Raw genomic sequence first — 17,758 nt, forward strand, 5'->3', positions numbered from 1 at the left:
GTAGATCTCAGAATCACTGAAAATGACAGAAAGACTCATCCACATATCTGTGATAGAAATTCCTGCCAACACCATTTTTTAGATGCAATGATTCACTATGTGAAAATCGTGTAGAAGGATCTTCTGTATCCCTTGGCAACCGGCAACAAAATATATCTGTTCTTGTCTGGTGGCCTTCAAGAATACCTCTGGAAAGATATTTGTTTTCACAAGGTAGCCATGTGACAATAGAAGCTAGCTCCCACCAATTCTTCATAAAGAATTCTTCATAAAACATGAACCATAGATCTATTAATCAACTAGGTCTTCTAGCTCTTGATTGAATGTAGAGCTGCTTTTTTTTTTTGAATGTTGTAAGTTATTTTAGATTCTACTTATGAATTTATCAAGCATGAAAATTCATACTGCGCTTTTTGTAAATTACTCTTAATATCCAATATACAATTAAAATCTGAGACGTGCATTTTTCAGATTCCTATAGCAACACAGCATCGTATTTTTTATTGTTTGACATACTGTTAAATTTTATTCTTTAATCTACTTAGGACCAAGAAAATTTCACAAAACACGTAAGAATATTTCCTTTAAACTTCAAATGAGTGGTGTATCTTTGTGCAGGTTAACTGAAATTCAGTAAGTCAAATGCTTAAAGGCTAGTGTCAAAATAAGCACAGAAGACGTTTGTTTTTGTCGTGCTTGTTTTTCAGCAATCACACCCTGTTTTCTTTCCTCCAAACATCTAGCAATTGATGCTATTTTTAGAAACTATTCTGATAACAATCACTCAGGAGGCCTTAAGCTGAGTTGTTAAGAGTACAGTACTCCTAGCTGGAGAATTGCATGATGATAGTTTTGACCTTTGAAATCTACAATTTTCCTATTTCTCTTTATAGAGAGAGAAAATCTAGAAGAGGTTTACTGCACGGTAACAATTAGCATTTACCAAGCAATGGGTTTTCTTCAATTTCTGTAGTGTTTAGTTATATTCCACACGGGTGATTGGAGCAACAAGTCAGTCCAAAATGGGTTTTTCACCATGTAAGTCCGTGTCCTATCTTCCTGTGCAGTAGCTCCCCTCGCTGGCAATCCACAGGAGAGAAGACAGTTCAGGGCTGGAGGAACTGGACGACATTGGCTCACAGGTTAATTTCGAGCGCATACAAATGCTCAAAGATGAACTTTAAATTTGTGCACCACCAAGCGGAGATTTAAAAGACAGGAAGAGGGAGAAGGCCCCATTTCTCTTGAAAAGTATTAAAATGTTCATGACAATTGAAGTTTTTATTATTTTCCTACTATAAGCCATTAATCAACTTTAATTATAAATGTATTCAAATGAGGCTGCAGAAGTGATCGTACTGCTCAAAATGGAAATGAAGTTATCAATGCTATTTTTATGCTCATGAATTTTTGCACTTTTTTTCCCAACTTATGTTTCTTTTGCTTTTTCCATTGGTGTTGATTCCATAGATCAGACTTCATGAATAGCGATTCTTCGTATCTGTTCACCACTTCAGGTCCTAGCTATACGTAACACTCACTTCACCTGATTGAAACAACTTGCAAAACAGGGGCATCAATCACTTGAATCTGTGACTGTTGAGCACAAATCACTGCTGCTGAAATCCACTGAAGGTCCATGCTTGACTTTTTGAAGATTTGGATTTACATGGAAGCCTGTGTTCAAGGAAAATCTTTCTTTTCTCACCAAAATTGTTTATGACTATTTAGGCTGGAAATTATCAGTGGTCGGTAAGAGAATGTTGACCCATGGCTACCTTTTTACATGCAACTTTACATAAACATAGATAAATACCAAGACCAGACTGCCAAATTACCTAATTTGGCATAATACTCTGTACGAGCCTTTTGTATGAGCCCTTCAGCTGATTCTCATAATTTGACCTTAACTAATCCATTCAGCATTTAGAGTAAGGGTTTTCTATTGAGATGTTTGGCTGTGATGTAAATGATGCAGCTGATTATCCAAACATCATATTTTTGAGTGCAAATACAACAGGTTATATATTGCAAGGAAACAAATGAGCCTTTGGATATCTTTTCCATTTATTCTGCCATTATTGGTCCTTAAGTTTAATTGGGTTGTTCCTGTGTAAAGTTTCTGAATAATGCAATGTGCTTATTGAAAAGCACATCACTTGGCTCTTCAGAAATGATAGATCAGACATAGAATTTATAAATCGTAATTGTTAGTGACTGTAAATTAGCATCTGATTACCTTAGCGAGATTTGTTGTTGTTAAGTCCTGATGTATTTATATGGGGGCGAAACAATACAAAGCAACAACAGACACAGTAACAACAAAACCCTTAGCTGGCAAGCAAAATGCATGCAGATCTACACAACTGTGGCTTATGGTTAATCTCAGGTATTGGTACTGATTACAGTATGTTAAAAGGTTCATAGCTTATCAGCTGTATTACGTTTGCTTCATTGAAATTGACATTTGAAAAATTAGGATTCAAATATTATGTTGTTTTTACTTTTAAGAGTTCTGCTTTATTTTAATGCAAATTGATGAAATGATGTTTTATTTTTAGAATAAATAGGGAATAGGGTAATGAATTACTAGACTGCTTTTGCTGTTTTGCTTTACACCTTGCAGTTAGAATAGCAACAACTGAAGTATATCCCAGCACTCCTGATGCTGAGCTCTATGTCTCAGGGACAGGTCTGGCTATAATGAGAGTTAAAACTGCTTCCAGGCACCTACCCATTGCCCTTCTGATACAGAAACCAATTAGACTTCATACCACTGAAGGACAAGCATAACTGAGTGAAAGAAATGGAGTCCTTATACTAGAAAGGAATGAAACCTGTCAGCAGAATTTTCTTCTGATCATCTGTGGTCAGCTTCCAGGCCCTTTGCAATATCCCGGTGTTGCAATATGTGGTATGTTAAAATAAATAAAATATGAGAAGCTTTTAAAAGCTTCATGTCCACTGGCTAAGGCTGGACTTTTGGTAAAAAATCATATATGGTCATTAATTAAAAAGTATAATAGACAGACGTGGGTCATACTGATTTTAGCATTCCCCCAGTATTGATTTCTCCTGTTGAAACCACAGTATTTCACAAATACGTTTTTATATGTGCACTGTATGTACTAAAATTTTCTTATGTTTGGTCTGTTTATTTCCTGAGTTCTATAGCAAACTGACTGAAAAAAAAGTTTCTGTTCTCACCGCATGTAACATCCTTTCCAAGATTGTTCTTTGTGTGCAAAACCTAACAAGGACAAATCAAAAATTGTCCCAACTTCAAGAGGTGCGAAGAAGCTGATGAAATTTTCATACAAACTTAGCACCCGTGAAATGCTGGGAGTAACAACAGGATAAGAGTCAAAGTACAAAAGGAATACCGTGAGCCAGGCTTTTCAGCCCAGCTCTGTTGATGTACTCATCACTCGTGTGTTTGTTACCTGCCTTGCCTGTGGTCCCTCTGGATATTGTTTTATATCCTTTTGGATATCAATGTCCTTGGTGTTCTTTGGGGTTTTAGGAAGATATTGGAGAACTAACTGCTGCTTGTACCTCAGATGATAGCTCATGACTAGGACTACAGAGTCACATGTTGTTCACTCTGTGCAAGCTTGCCTCTGGAAGCAGCTGAGAGAGTGACAACCACAAAGCCACCCCACAGCAGCCAAGGGGTGTTAGCACCTGCCATCACCTCTGTGGTGCTGAGGAGTGTAAGATGCAGCTGTGATGCCAAGAAAGCTTCTGTTTTTACCATCACTGAGCCTGCAGAGATTCTTGTAAGCAGTGGCAGCTGCTGAGAGCTAAAATCGTAGTGGTGGAAGCAAGGGGAAGGGAAAAGTAGCACATGAACAAAACTCAGTGGAGCCACCTAGAAAGATTGCCATCAGATAAAGCAGGATGATAGTGGCTTTATAGCATAACATGAATATGAATAAACTCCTGTCTTGTAGCATGAACCTGGGAGTTTGCTGACAAGTCTCCTTATTTGTTTTGACAATTGCTATTTCTTTTTGTGACAGTTCTACCAGAGCTACTTCAAGGAACATTAATTTATCACATGGTGACTGAGCTCGTACCTTAAACTTGTTTTGTAGAATTAGCAAACCAGAAAAGAAATATATACACAAAATAGTGGAGATGTAACAGTACTTCCAAAGAAAACAGACAGTATTTATTTTTAACAAGTATTTTTCATATGAAAAGCCATTTGTGTTCTATTAGAGATAAATGAATGTGATAGGTATGTTCAATGTTTCTCTCTGTTTTCCCTATTAATGTTGAAGGGTAGAAAGAAATGATACTCATTTGTATTCCTGGACATAATATAAATGAAAAATGAATATTTTATTGCTAATGGCTTTATAAAACGCTATTCAGATATCCCAGCAAGTTTAATATATAATTCCATTGGTAAACACAAAAATGAAAACAAAATGCAAAGCTCTAAAAATAACAATAACACAGTGCCTAAGTACCAGTACAGGCAACTTCAAATTCATCATTCCTTTGCAAGTTGCATCAGTTTCTTTAGCAATGCGCTGTAACCTCCCCAAAACGTAGAGAGCTAGGGGCTGAGATGCTACGCCAAGCAGAGGTTCACCTGACATTTTTCGGATGTGTGGTGTTGGACCAGCTTCCAATTGTATGGCTGTTGCATCACAGTAACTACATAGAGATCTTTTAATTCAATATTTGTGTGTGTGTGTATATATATACATACACGCACATATGTATCAACCTATATATATGGGCTGAAGGGAGCAGGCATAGTCCAAAGGAAAGGAGAAAGTAAAGAAGGTGAGAAGACTTTCTGGTTTGGATCAGAATAAAAGAAGTGGTAGAGATGGGATGTATGAGGGAGTGGGAAGCACTGTAAACAGAAGATACTGTGCAAGAATCTAGTGGTGGGAAGAGAAGCAGATACTTGACTAGAGAAGGGAAGAACAAGTAGAGCTAGAAAGACTGTGGAGACTGTGCAGAAGGGGTAATTTCCATTGAAGCCTCTGCCAGGGTGGGAGTTGAATGTTGTGTTGTGCCTTCTCCCTCTTAATCTTAAGAATTACAGCTGCTGTTGGGAGGTAGAAACTCAGTGTCCCACATATTTACAAAATCAAAGAGTGTTTTTTCTGCTTTGCCAGACTCCACTTTGAAAGCTGCTTGTCGAACCAAAAGCCAGGCCCAGCATGCTTTGAAGCCGTGTCAATGATAATCAGAAATTCTTCATTTCAAGAGTGGAAAGATTGCCTCATGTTACACAAAAGGATTCAACTTCCTGAAAACGTTAAAGAACTTTACTCTTAAAGCCACTGTGAAGCAAATTACATGGCAAATCTTACTTAGTAAACATTTACCTTATTTCTACAAAATCATACAGAAGAAGCGTTGTGGCCAGGGAAACCATACTTCAAATTGTTAAATGTCATTCAATTCCTTTCTTGCAGTAGGAACAAAATCTGACTTCCTTGATTTAGCAGCAGACATACAGCTGTTTAAGATGTTTCCTTTAAGTTGTTATTGGGGAACTCAAGACAGTTTTGAGAATGAAGCTTAAAATACCCTGTCAGAAGAGGTTCCATACTGAAATTTTAAAAACCCTTTGGAGAATTGATGAAGAAGTGAGAATAATTGCAGTCACAACACTTTAGAAAGTGCAAAGTGGCTTGTTTGAAATGAAATGCATAGCAATTCAAGGCATCCAAATCTTTTCTGAAAGAGACAGGAAAGTTAAATATAACCTTGCATTAGAAACACCAGTGCGAAAGTCTGGCAACACTGTTTTTGATGCTTGCAATGAAAACTGAAGGTGGAAAACAGACAATTGAGCAGCAAATTATTAATGAAAATCAAGCTGACTATTTAAGTTCAGATTTATTTTTTTTTAAAATAATGCATGGTGATTTTACTCAGCTGGCTATCTGAGCTCCACCATAACCGCTCTCTCACTCCTCCTCCTCAAAGGGAGAGGGGGAGAAAATGGGATGGAAAGGGCACAAGGGTTGAGATAAGGACAGGGAGATCACTTCACAACTATTGTCATGTCAAAACAAACACAGCACAGGCAGTTTAATGTAATTTATTACTTATTACTAACAAACAATCAAAAAACCTTAAAACACCTTCCCCCATTTAACCCTCTTCTATGTCATTCCCCCGAGCAGCACTGGGAAATGGGGGTGTGTGGGTTGTGGTCACTCTGTAGCACTTCGTCTCCCCCACTTCTTCTCAGGCACTGACGATAGGTCCCTTCCGATCCAAACGTTTTCTCATTCTATAATGCTGTGATCCGTTCCTTATTGGCTCCAACTTGAATCTTTGTCCCAAAATGTTACGACGTAGTAATGATGCAAAACATGCACGAATATGTAACGGAAGGAAAAGGAAGAGGTGATTCTGTTATCAAATTTGATACTTCTCAGTTTAATTGATTACTTCTTTTCTAAGCATTTTTTACTTAGTGGAGGAAAAAAAGTGCAGAAAAATGACAGGCCCATATGCAGCAAAGAAGTAGGAATTGGAGAGAGCCTCATGTCACATTAAACTTACCACAGTCTTGCCTGTTTCAGAGCCCTGCTAGGATTTTCACTGAGACAGTACCCAAAGCTGAATGTATTTAATAAGGCGACAGATATAACAGATTCAGAATTGTCATTGATAAATACATTACTATAACAGCGTTAATATATGATAATAGTGCTAGCAAAATGCTATCCTGGATATTCCTCGCTAAAGGGTAAAGGCACAGAGCTTACCAAGAAGGCATCGCTGTCTTGGTGGAGGAGGAAGAGCGCAGCCTCTTCTAGGTTTCCAATTTCTTCTCTGCTTCCTCCCCCCAGCTCCTCTTTTTTTCTTCACTCTAGCTTCAGCTTCTTCTCTTTTTTTCTTCTTTTTCCTTTTTTTTTTTTTTTTTTCAAACTTACTCCTAACACTTTTTTATACCTTAACCTGATGTGCTCCCTTGCTGGGGTGATGTTTAGCATGATTTTGGGTGAAGAGTTGACTGTAGTCATACATGTTTTGCATCTATCGCTTTAAGCTCATTATCATGTTCAGGGGTGTAAACTTTAATATTTGTTTTTACACATAATGAAGCAAAAGGTTTCAGCTGGGCACCGTGGCCTTCAAGACTCTGTCCTGCCACCAACACAAGATTCTCTCCTGCAGCAATCTCTGACACCAAGCTTGCAGACCTCCATCCACAAAGCCTGTATAAGAGAGAAACATAAACAAGCTGCTCAATTCCCCTTTGCCCAAGGCTGGTGCCAGTGACACTAACAAGGCTGACTGATCTCTAGACCCTGGACAGACACATCTTGTTGGTACAGTCTTCCACGACTGGGTGCAGACCTTTTTCTTCCAGATCCAGGCAATGGCTACAGCATGGACTGTCGGTTACTTTTAGTGCTGTGATGCAGGTTTTGGAGAGAGAAAATGTCTCTAGGACTGGAGTGAAAATAAAACATCACCAACGCCATTATATGAAACAACCTTAGTATTTGCTGCAAAACTGAATGCAGTTGGAGCAAAAAAATGGTTGTATATGAACCTGAAGGATCTCCTGCAAAGAAAGAAAGAAAGAAAGAAAGAAAGAAATTGAAATAGGCAGCCTGCAGATTAAAATCCCTGGAGAGTACTTGGCTCTCTCAATTGACTGCTGAAAGAGCAGAAAAAGCTGATGTTATATGATATTATTAGGGAAGAATATACAATAACAAAATGTCAAGGCTGGATAGTATAGTCAATGAAGTATGAAAGAAACAATAGAAACTGGAGAGGGAGTAGAGTTTTGCTCAAAGAAATCAGTTCTCCACTGTGTTGTCAACGAAACATGTCTGTGAAAGCAACCCTCTATTCATCCTGTTAATTAGGATAAAAATATGACTTGAGTTGCATTTAATATAGTATGTCATAGTAACGTTCCCACCTCATGCAGTGACAATTAATGATCCTGCAGCTCTCAGTACAAAGAGATGTTAACCCCCATATCATTGTCCAAATTACTTTCAAAATGACATTCTGCCTGCAGATAGAAGTGAACAGGGTTTTTAGATGGGAACTAGGAATAAACTTGATGTTTAGGTTGATGTTGAGGAAATATTTGCTATTTAGGGAATATGTTTTTCCCCTATGAATTAACGAGCATAGAAGTGGACACATCACCTAACCTCTAGTTTCCAAGAAGTTACTTGGCCAATGAAACTCATGTTCCTGTTTATTAGGAGTATTGTGGAGGAAATACAGTCTGGGAGGATGAGCAATGAAAAATCAAGGTGGAAATAAAGAGAACGAAGGAGATGATATTTGTTAATATGTTAACTCTATTAGTATTATAGTGTCTTTATTTTTCATTAGGAAAAAATGAGATGTGTTTATAAAAAGTGTTGTTTGTTTTTTTTTTTCCCCTGTATGTACTCAGCTGTACTCAACCTCCAATTCTTGACCTTCTATTTAGACAGTTCAGATTCCTACTTTGTTTACAAATTTAAGTACTTGTTTAAGACGGTGTTTTCTTTGTGCCAGCTGCCAGATGTCTTAGATGTTAGGTATTTTCATTTCCTCTTTTAGCAACTGGAATAGAGATGATAATAGAAATTGGCTCCCAGTACTTTGGTGTCCTTATACTTCTGCATTTAATGTAAGGAATGTGGATATACCTAAATAAATGTAAATATTTTGAGTAAATTAGATATAAATTAAATAATATGAAAATTTAATCTGAGTCTAAGCTATTTCAACCACTGTAGCCTGTAGCCCTGCAACCATGGGCTGGTTATCTAATATTTATGTTACTGGCTGGTATAATTAATTTAACCTAATTAATAGGCTCAAAGCCTATTAGGACTTTCCAGCTATTTTTTTAAAGTAGCAATAAACAGCAGTCAACAAAATATCTTTCATCCTACTCCCTCCTTGCTGAAGAAAATTAATGTGCAGAATATTACATTTAATGTGTTTGCCCAGAGTTCCTGGGAACTCTGGGTCTTCTGAAATAAACAGTACTAGACATACAAATGTTGTTAGGTGATAATTCAGCATCTTATCTTAAATGAGGGGAAATTTCCCACTGGCACTTCACAACTTAGCTGATTAGCTTTGCTTAGGTTGTAAGAGGAACTGAGCCTAATCTGTCTGCCCCTGTGCAAGGTGCTGGTAGGGAATCAATACGTAACTCAACCAATAAAACTTGTCTATCCACAGCTCACTTACTAGCATAAAAAGAGCTTGCAGAAAATGGTGTCAGCTGTAGTTTATGATTCTCCCCAGGGATAAGAGCTGAGATAATATGGGACGGAGACACAAGACACGTGCAGCCCCCAAAGCTATGGGAGCAGCAAACAATAGAGAATGTGCCAGACAACTACCTGAAAACAGTAATCAAATGTATCAGTTGATAACTGCAAGTATTAGTAATCAGTGAGAATAATTAACTGTACCTATTAACAAAACCACATGAAATACAATTATAAATAGCCACCTGGATTTTATTCAACAGTGTTAGGATGTAGATCTAACACGTTTAAGTAGGGATTTCCATTCTTTGTCAGTGAGTGAGATAGGAAATGTGACGGAAAATTAATCTAGGATGGTGAGAGATGGAAGTTGAAAGCTCATTTCATGTTCGTGTGTCTGATATTTTTTCTTACCAAAACCAAGTTTGATTTTGCTGGCTTAAATGGTTTGAAGCAATTTTATTTGCAGAAGGTGTGTGTATCAAACAAAAAAAGCAAAACCCACCTCTTCATGGTGTGAAATAATATAGAAACTACAGAAGTCACACCAGTCCAGAAGCATATAGGGAAACCCTGCACACTCTGGGTGAAGAACCAGCGTACTTGGACTTGTGAATTCTTGATTTCTATCTTTGTTTTTAACAGCCTTTTCTAGCTTTGAGAAAATCACTTCCCCTTCTTTTTTCACTCTCCTTGATGTAACAGGATAATAATATTTAAGCATAATATTTCATAAAGATATATTGTGCAGATCCAGTAATAAATCTATTTACAGCCCTTTGATTATCTTCAGTATATCAAAATGCCACTACTGAGCTTGCTTGCTGCACTTATTTAATTTCCTACTTATACTCAACTTCTAGATTATAAAATTATACTTTGTGGCATAACTCATATTACAACTAAAACTATCATCCCAAAAGTAAGATCGACACTCATCCACTACTCCTCTACTATAAACTATAAAAGTACACAGATTGTCTTTTCTTGTCTTATGTAATTATAAAGATTTATTTAGTCTCTAGCTGTAATATCCACTGAAGGTTTTCTCTGTCAGTATTAACTTCTTAGATCAATAAATTGCGATAGTGATCTCCAGAGAAGTCAATGCCTGCCAACTATCCTTGTGATGTTTACCCTCGTTGAAAAAACAGTTGTAGCAAATTAAATTGGCTTCTGTTCGTGAGTGCTATACAGCGCACGGTCCATATTTTATGGTACAATTAACTAAGGTTGATACACAGGCCTCTTGCTAGAGAAGATCAGATTAAATACAAGGTTCTATAGTGAGAAAAGTCCCAGTTTATGTGATGAGGTGAATCTGTTTTTGTTTAAAGAACAGTTTCGGAAGACTTACGGATGACTCTTGATTTTAAAAGAGCATGATCTTAACAATGTGCATTTGTATATTCCTGATCTATTGTATGGCTGGAAAAAACATTGTCTGCATTCTACTAGAGAATCGGTATACAGTATTATGAAACGCTGTATTTTGGGACAGGTGAGCACAAGTGGAAGCAAGCAAAACAATGCCAAGCTTGCTACTACTTTAAAGCAGATCCATAAAGAGCTTCTTTCATCTAGCTAAACTTGTGGGATTCTATCCTCAAGAGGATCCCAACCCGCAGTCACCAAACAAGACACACACGTAGGAAATGTTTGTTTTCATCGGCTTCTTTTCTTCCTTTGCTTCATTCTCAAGAAATTTCCTGAGAGTTAATCACTTTTTTTTTTTTTTTTTAATATTTCTTTCTTGAAGCTAAATGATTAACACAGCCTAGCAGTGACTCTGGGCTGCCTGTTTGCTTGCACAAGGAAGATGTTATATATGTACAGCTCTAGTAATAGGAAGAAAACATGGGCATTGATCACTGAAAATGTGGAAGAGTTATCAGTGAAATTCTGTTATCCATTTGTTGGATTTTAACACCCTGCTCCAAATTAAAAAATGGTGTAAAAACATGGAAAGATCATGAGTCTGTTTCTGACACAGGCAAGACACTTTTTTAACAGTTGTTCTGACAAATAGTTGAATTGCTTGATATTCAGACATCTTTCAATTAAAAAATGGAGTTCAGGTGTTTAAAGCTTTGCAAAATTCCGTGCCATCCAGGATAGTCAGGAATTTCCAGCAATAAAGGGAAAAGGATCGGTCTGCAAAACCTGTGTGGTTACACACTGCATTAAAAATATACAAAAAGAATGTTATGGTTGCAGAGCAAAGTACTGCAAAATTAAAAAATGTCCTAATTTCCTTGATTTTGCCTAATACGTGTAATTGTGATACAAATAATGTTTAATATCTACTATGACTTATAAGATATTACTGTAGCCAAACGGTGTAGCATCTTCTTCTTAATTTATACTTAAAATTATCAAAATTATGACAGGCTGCGTTTATGAGTACAGAATGGGCTTAGGAAATGTCATATAAAAAGTCTTCATTGGCTGAATTCCTCACAATTGTAGTTTTTTGGGTATGGGAAGCTTTAGACTGCAGAGTGTGATTAAGAGAAATACCCTGTAGTCAGCAAATTTAGGTGGGAGGTGTTATGTTGTTTGAAATGGTTAATGTTTCCCTTCAGGAGGGCAAGCTGACAACACCTCTCAAAGCAGCGATTGTCTTGGAAGTGTGTTGTTTTGTTTTGTATTAATAGCTCAAGAAACAACAATTTTGATACTGTCTCACTCCATTCTCTGCTATAACTGTGTTAATGCCGCGGGATTTAATTAATTTGCATTGACAGAGAGGCTGTTCTGCAGGCCTTAGAGAGGAAAACAACTGAAGGGGCCACGGAGGGTATGTAAACGCGGACAGCTTCAGTCAGACACAGGCTCTTCTGACGGTGCTCCAAACTGGCCAGACTCAAACCAGCTGCAGCTCAGGAGCTCTGTAAGTCACCGTGCCCATACTAATGCAACCTGCCTCGTGGCAGCCCTGTTAGGCCAGGCATGGTGCCACGTCAGCATGGTGTCCAGACCTGGGCTGGCTCGTGTCCAGTCAGCAGGAGGAGCTGATGTTCCCCTGAGGCCACCGTGTGGACGTGTCCTGAGAATTCTTGTCAAAGCCACCTTGGCATCCTTGGTGGTTTTTGACCTTGCTTGGATTCCGGCTATCGGTGAAGAATTTGCAGCTCATGTAGGGTACAGGGACCAATCTGTTTTGCACATTTACATACTGAGACTGTTTCAATGTTTAAAAGATTGGACTGTCTTCCTGCTCACTTCTAATTGCAAATTAGTGTGCTTGATTTAGTTTGGAAAACAGCTTTTTTTTTTTCATTTTTTTTTTCTCCCCAATTCTGCGTAAATTAAAAGACAAGCTGTCCTTAGCTGAACTGTCTTTGAGACAGAACAGCCTCAAAGAGGAGGTCTCTAGTTTTGACTGCACTTAGAATTTAATCTAAAAGAGCTATGCTTCACTTCTGTTTAGCAAATATTGTCAGCCATTTTCCTTGATGATCAAGGGTAGGAGTCTAAGTGTTAATATTTGTAACTTTACTGAAAACCAAAGCGATGGATTCAGCAAAGATACTGGCCTTCTGATATGCTGTAATCTCCCTCATTCCCCACCAACCTATCTTGTGTTGCACAGGTTTTAAAGTGACCGTATCTCTCTTTCTTTTATGAATAATCACCATGTTACTCTCCTTCCTTCTTTACTTATATCCCTTTTATTCAACAAGTAATTGTTGTCTTTTCTTTTAGGCATAGTATAACTGACACAGATCTAATTAAACTCCATGATTTTCTCAGTAGGTATTAACTTTGAAGTCTGTGCTTTCTATTTCATATCTAACGTAGGGATTTTGTATCCAAAATTTTTTCATCCTTTACCAGTTGGTTGAATAAAATACAGTATCTCTGCTTACAATTTTTCTGATTCCTACGCTGTTAGAACTTCCCAGGTGCAGCTGCATTCTTCACTTGCAGAATTTGTGCTTATCAAAAGAGTCCCATCATAGATTCATAGTGATGTGAAACCAGATACCTGATTAGCTAATTGCATAAGCTGAATTCATTAAATCATTGTGCTTTGCAAAGCTACAGTGTGAAAAAATAGATATTCTGGCTGCACATGGAAATGTATTTTTTGTATTCTCCATTGCATCTTTTCTCTTTTTTTCTTTTTGTTTTTTTTTTTTTTTAATCTTGTTTCTTATTACCTTGTTTTATTTTTTAATTTCATTTTAGCAATCAAGGACTTGTTTCACAGGAAGTAACATATATTCTAGTTTTCTCCAGAACACTCTTGTATCATATGTGCATTTTCTTAAACTTAGATTTTGTTCTTTTATCATTATTACCATTCCAAATTCAAACGATTTTCCACAATCACTTATTTTCACACCTGTCTCATCTATAAAAATGATGACTATGTTAGCCAACAGGTTACTAAAATATAACCCAAGTAAGACTGGGTTTTTACATCAGTCTTTTAGTCATTTTGCCTAGATACATCAGTTGAGGTATATTATTAACATTGGTGTTCACTGTTCCTTTTCATATATTAGTGTGGCATAAAAAAAACATTGATACAAATACTTTCCTGCAATATACTTTTATGTTAATTTTACCTTTAGTATCAGACCATTGAATTAAATGAAATATATATTGTAGTTTGTTTTGTATGAAAGCATTTTTATTCTCATTTATCATCTCATATTTTCTTGCGTAGACGCATTAAGTTTTCGTTTTTGTGCATGTGGCTCAGTCTTTGAATGGAATGTTGATTCAAAATAAAATAAAAAGTACTTCCCCATTTGTGAAATACGTAATCTTTTTACTAATTAATGATAAATATGGTACAGATGACAGTTACTTTGTCCATCTTGTTCTGTTGGATTTTCAGTGTTGTTTTTGAGCTCTTTTTCCCCCAAAATATAAAAAGATGTCCCCAACGTTCTACTGCAAATGCAAACTCATGTATGCTTTTCTTTCAGAGTACAGACATGAGTCCGGCTAGTAGCACCACCTCACTGCCTGTTAGCCCTCTTCCTGAGGAGCCGTTACTCTTCAAGGTACAGTTAATTCATTTTATAATAAATACCATATATGCATTTTGGCTGTCCATGCTATCTGATGTACTATGAAGTGCTATTAGTACAGCTTCCTTTTCTTTAAATTACTGTGATGTCAGCAGGTGTCAGGTCTTACGCATCACAATACCATGCAGATTTTAAGAAGTAACTAGAAGAAAACATTCTTGGTTTTGAGAGGATTATTCTTCCAGTAACAAAAGAGGCTATCGCTATTAACCATTATTTAAGAAAGAGAAGACTATGTTTTTATACATCTCATCTGCTAGTGATTCATTCTGATGTATGCATTTCTATATATGTGTGTATCTCATTTTCTTTAACACATTTCTTTTTTATATTGTATTTGAACTACATGTTTTAAAGAAACAATGATTACTGCAAAGGTACAAGAGATGGTAAAGATACCTCAATGTACAGTTTCATTGTAAGACCAGTGTAAACCACAGGCTTGTCATTTTAGTTAATTTTAATAATAAATGATGGGGGTAATATCCACGGCTTTGTAAGGTTTCAGCTGTGAGGAAAAGGTGCCCTGGGTCATTTTTCCATTTCACTTTCCTGGTATCCAGCATCCCAGGGACATGGAATGGCTTCAGACAAAGCCTGACTCTGTATGAGATCTTCTGAGGCTCCCCATGTGTTCAAAGCAGTGCTGCTGCTGCAAGCCAGGTGGTCTCGTTGCCAGTTTTTGACTGAGACAAGGAAGAGGGGATTTGGGTCTTCAGCACCATTGTCTCAAATGTGTGGCATACAGTGGTCAAAGCTACATTCAAAAAAGCATCCCTTTTAAGATTTCCCCTTTCCCCAGTAAGTTTCTCCCTACTGTATGAGAGCAATTAGTAGCCTGAGCTGTGTTTATGATCTCTTTGTGATGACACTGCATTAAGGCTGAGGAAGTTGAATTAATGAATTTTCATAATCTTGGATGTGTGTCTCTCCTGCACACATCTCCAGCGCAGGAAATACCAGCCTCCTTCCAGCCTGCCTAACCCCATTAAAAAAACACCATTTTTTTCTTATGACCTGTCTCACCTGCATTGTCCTCTTAATGTACTACTTCCAGTTGCTATGCCCACTCAGCTTCCCATATCTCTTTTCCAGTTCCTCCCTCCACCTATTTTTCCCAATTATTTTTGTGCGTGCATGTTTTTGCAAGAGTTGTATCCTACTATTCATAACTAGCTAGCTAGTCAGCTGAATCCTGTTACTGGAATGGTTAAAGACATGGCTTGCTCAGTGGTTTCATCAGTAGATGTACACATGGGGTCTTTGTGGTCAACTATCCACAGATTTTTCACTCTTCTTCAAGTGTTTAGTATTTTCAAGATCCCTACCTCTCAGTCAGATTTGGATGAAATTGAGTCTCTTGTTGCCAAGATACTAGAGTACATACATTTTTTTCCCCTTGAGAAATCACATGAAATATACATTGAAAAGTGGTGAACATTCTAATGCAGATCCTGTAGTTATCATTTCTCCCGCTGCCTGGAAAACCAGTAAGATACATCACAGACAGAGTAAGGGGTTGTTCAACTTTTATAAAGCTGTAAGAAGTAAGAAAATCTAGCCTGAACTAGTAAACTCTCATGTTTAAATTCTCAGCTGAAGAAAGACAGCATTGGTCTGTTCGCATCAGGAGATCTCTGACAAATAAACCAAAGTGCCTTTATTTGTTTTTAGAGGAAATCATGCTTGTATAGCTGAAAATGGGTTGTAAATGGCTTCTTTGAAGTGGAATAGTTGCTCTAATAAAAAATAAGGCATTTCTTCATATTAAAAGTCCCCTTCCATTTTTTACATTAGGAAATGGTACAAGAAACCAGGAAGGGAGGAAAAAAAAAAAAAAAAAAAAAAAGGACAGAAAGCTTTATTTATTCTTTCATTTTCAGTCAATTTTCAAAATGGGATACATTTTCTTATGGAATTCAAGTGAATTGCAGGCCAGACTAGGAAAAAGTCTAATACGTCTCAAAGCCGATGCCTTTAAATAGAAGTAAAAGTAATATTAAAAGTAATATAAAATGTAACAGTTTCTGTTATTCCTTCCTGGCTCACTCCAAAAGAGAGCAATATTGCTCCAGTAGTAATGTGAGTGACTGGCATTACAAGCCATAAGCTTTTCCAAAAACTGTCAGTCTGTAATATTGGCTTTTGATGATAGGGTGATGCATTTCCCTTAGCAACATGATAATAACCCTTCCCACCTTCTTGCTGTATGAAATGAAAAGATTAAAAAAAGAAATAATCCATTCTGTGATTCTGAAAACACAGGTGTAATGAAGCAGGGCAGTATAAACACTGCATATCTTTGGGCTAGTTGAAGATCTCTAAGCTAATGAGCTTTTGTATTAGACTGTGAAAAGAATCCGAGCCCCTGTTCTCAATCATACCTGCTTTTATACCAAGAAAGAGAATTGTCCCTTCTTGGATTTTACCAATTTATCTTTGAAAGAGTGCATTTCTGTATAAAGAAAGAATGCAAATCCTGCCATCATTCCCTTTTTACATCCAACTTTACCAAAGCAGATGCTTATGAGTTTTAAACCAACAGGATATGTGCTCTATAAATATGAAGGAGAACCTAAGTTTCTTCGAAAACATTTTAAGATACTGAATTCAATTTAAGAAGAGCGGGAAGCACGATGCCCATGGGAGTGCTTGCATGTTGCTCTAGTGACAGTGAATTCAGCTACTGTTTTCACATTATATTGTGCATGCTATGACATGCAGCACTGTCAGAAAGATCCAAACCCTGAGACCACGCTCTGAAATACTTAGAGGGAAGTCTTTTCCAGTACAGTAGCAGATGTTCCACCTGTATCCATTGTATACCATTAGTTTAACAGAATAATTGTGTTCTGTTTGTGTTAAGTACCTATGGAGGAGTGTAAGTGGTATGTAACAAAAGGAATAGAAAGCATGTGAGTAAGAAATAAAAGGAGCCAACCCTATCACTATTTAAACCTAAACCCCTGAGAAAATGAAAACATAAAAATATTTTAAATGCCATGCAGCAGCCTTCACTCCTTAGCTGTTGCAAGTGGTGATATAGTAATGGAAGTTGGTTTTGCTTGAGGAAAGAGCAACTTTGCACAGTTGCCAAAAGTACAGCCAATTATTCTTGTGGCTTCAGATTTCCTTCTCCCTGTTTAGTCAGTGATACACTTGCATTTGGAGCAGCCTTCCATAGCTGTGCTCTTGTGCTCTTTAAAAGCATAGAGAAAAATCCTGTTCAGACATGCATGCACACAGTGTGCTTTCGGAAAGCTTTTCTAAACCAATTTTTGATGAAACACTCAAAGTTACTTCTTTTCAGTGAGGGTTATTTTGATGTCAAATTTCAACTTTCAATGCTCTGCTGTCCTCTGTGGTTAAAGTTATTAAAAACCAAACCAAAAACAAAAACAAATCTTTTCCTATATTACGAGAAAAGTTTATCATCTCACAAAATAACTTATTTTTGTTGGTGGTGGTTTTGTACTTAAA

General features: G+C 37.1%; 1 protein-coding gene across 7 annotated transcripts in view; it reads left to right on the plus strand.

Moving 5' to 3' along the window:
- The window catches only part of CCSER1 (coiled-coil serine rich protein 1), a 712,119-nt gene that overhangs the window by 364,690 nt on the left and 329,671 nt on the right, over positions 1–17,758 (plus strand). For all 7 annotated transcript variants that reach the window (XM_035326089.1, XM_035326088.1, XM_035326092.1 and 4 more), the window contains one exon: positions 14,174–14,251. In XM_035326089.1, the coding sequence (XP_035181980.1) occupies positions 14,174–14,251 (78 nt within the window). The remainder of the gene's footprint in view (positions 1–14,173; positions 14,252–17,758) is intronic.

This window comes from Oxyura jamaicensis, chromosome 4 (genome assembly GCF_011077185.1).
Source record: "Oxyura jamaicensis isolate SHBP4307 breed ruddy duck chromosome 4, BPBGC_Ojam_1.0, whole genome shotgun sequence".
In the NCBI taxonomy this organism is placed as follows: Eukaryota; Metazoa; Chordata; class Aves; order Anseriformes; family Anatidae; genus Oxyura; species Oxyura jamaicensis.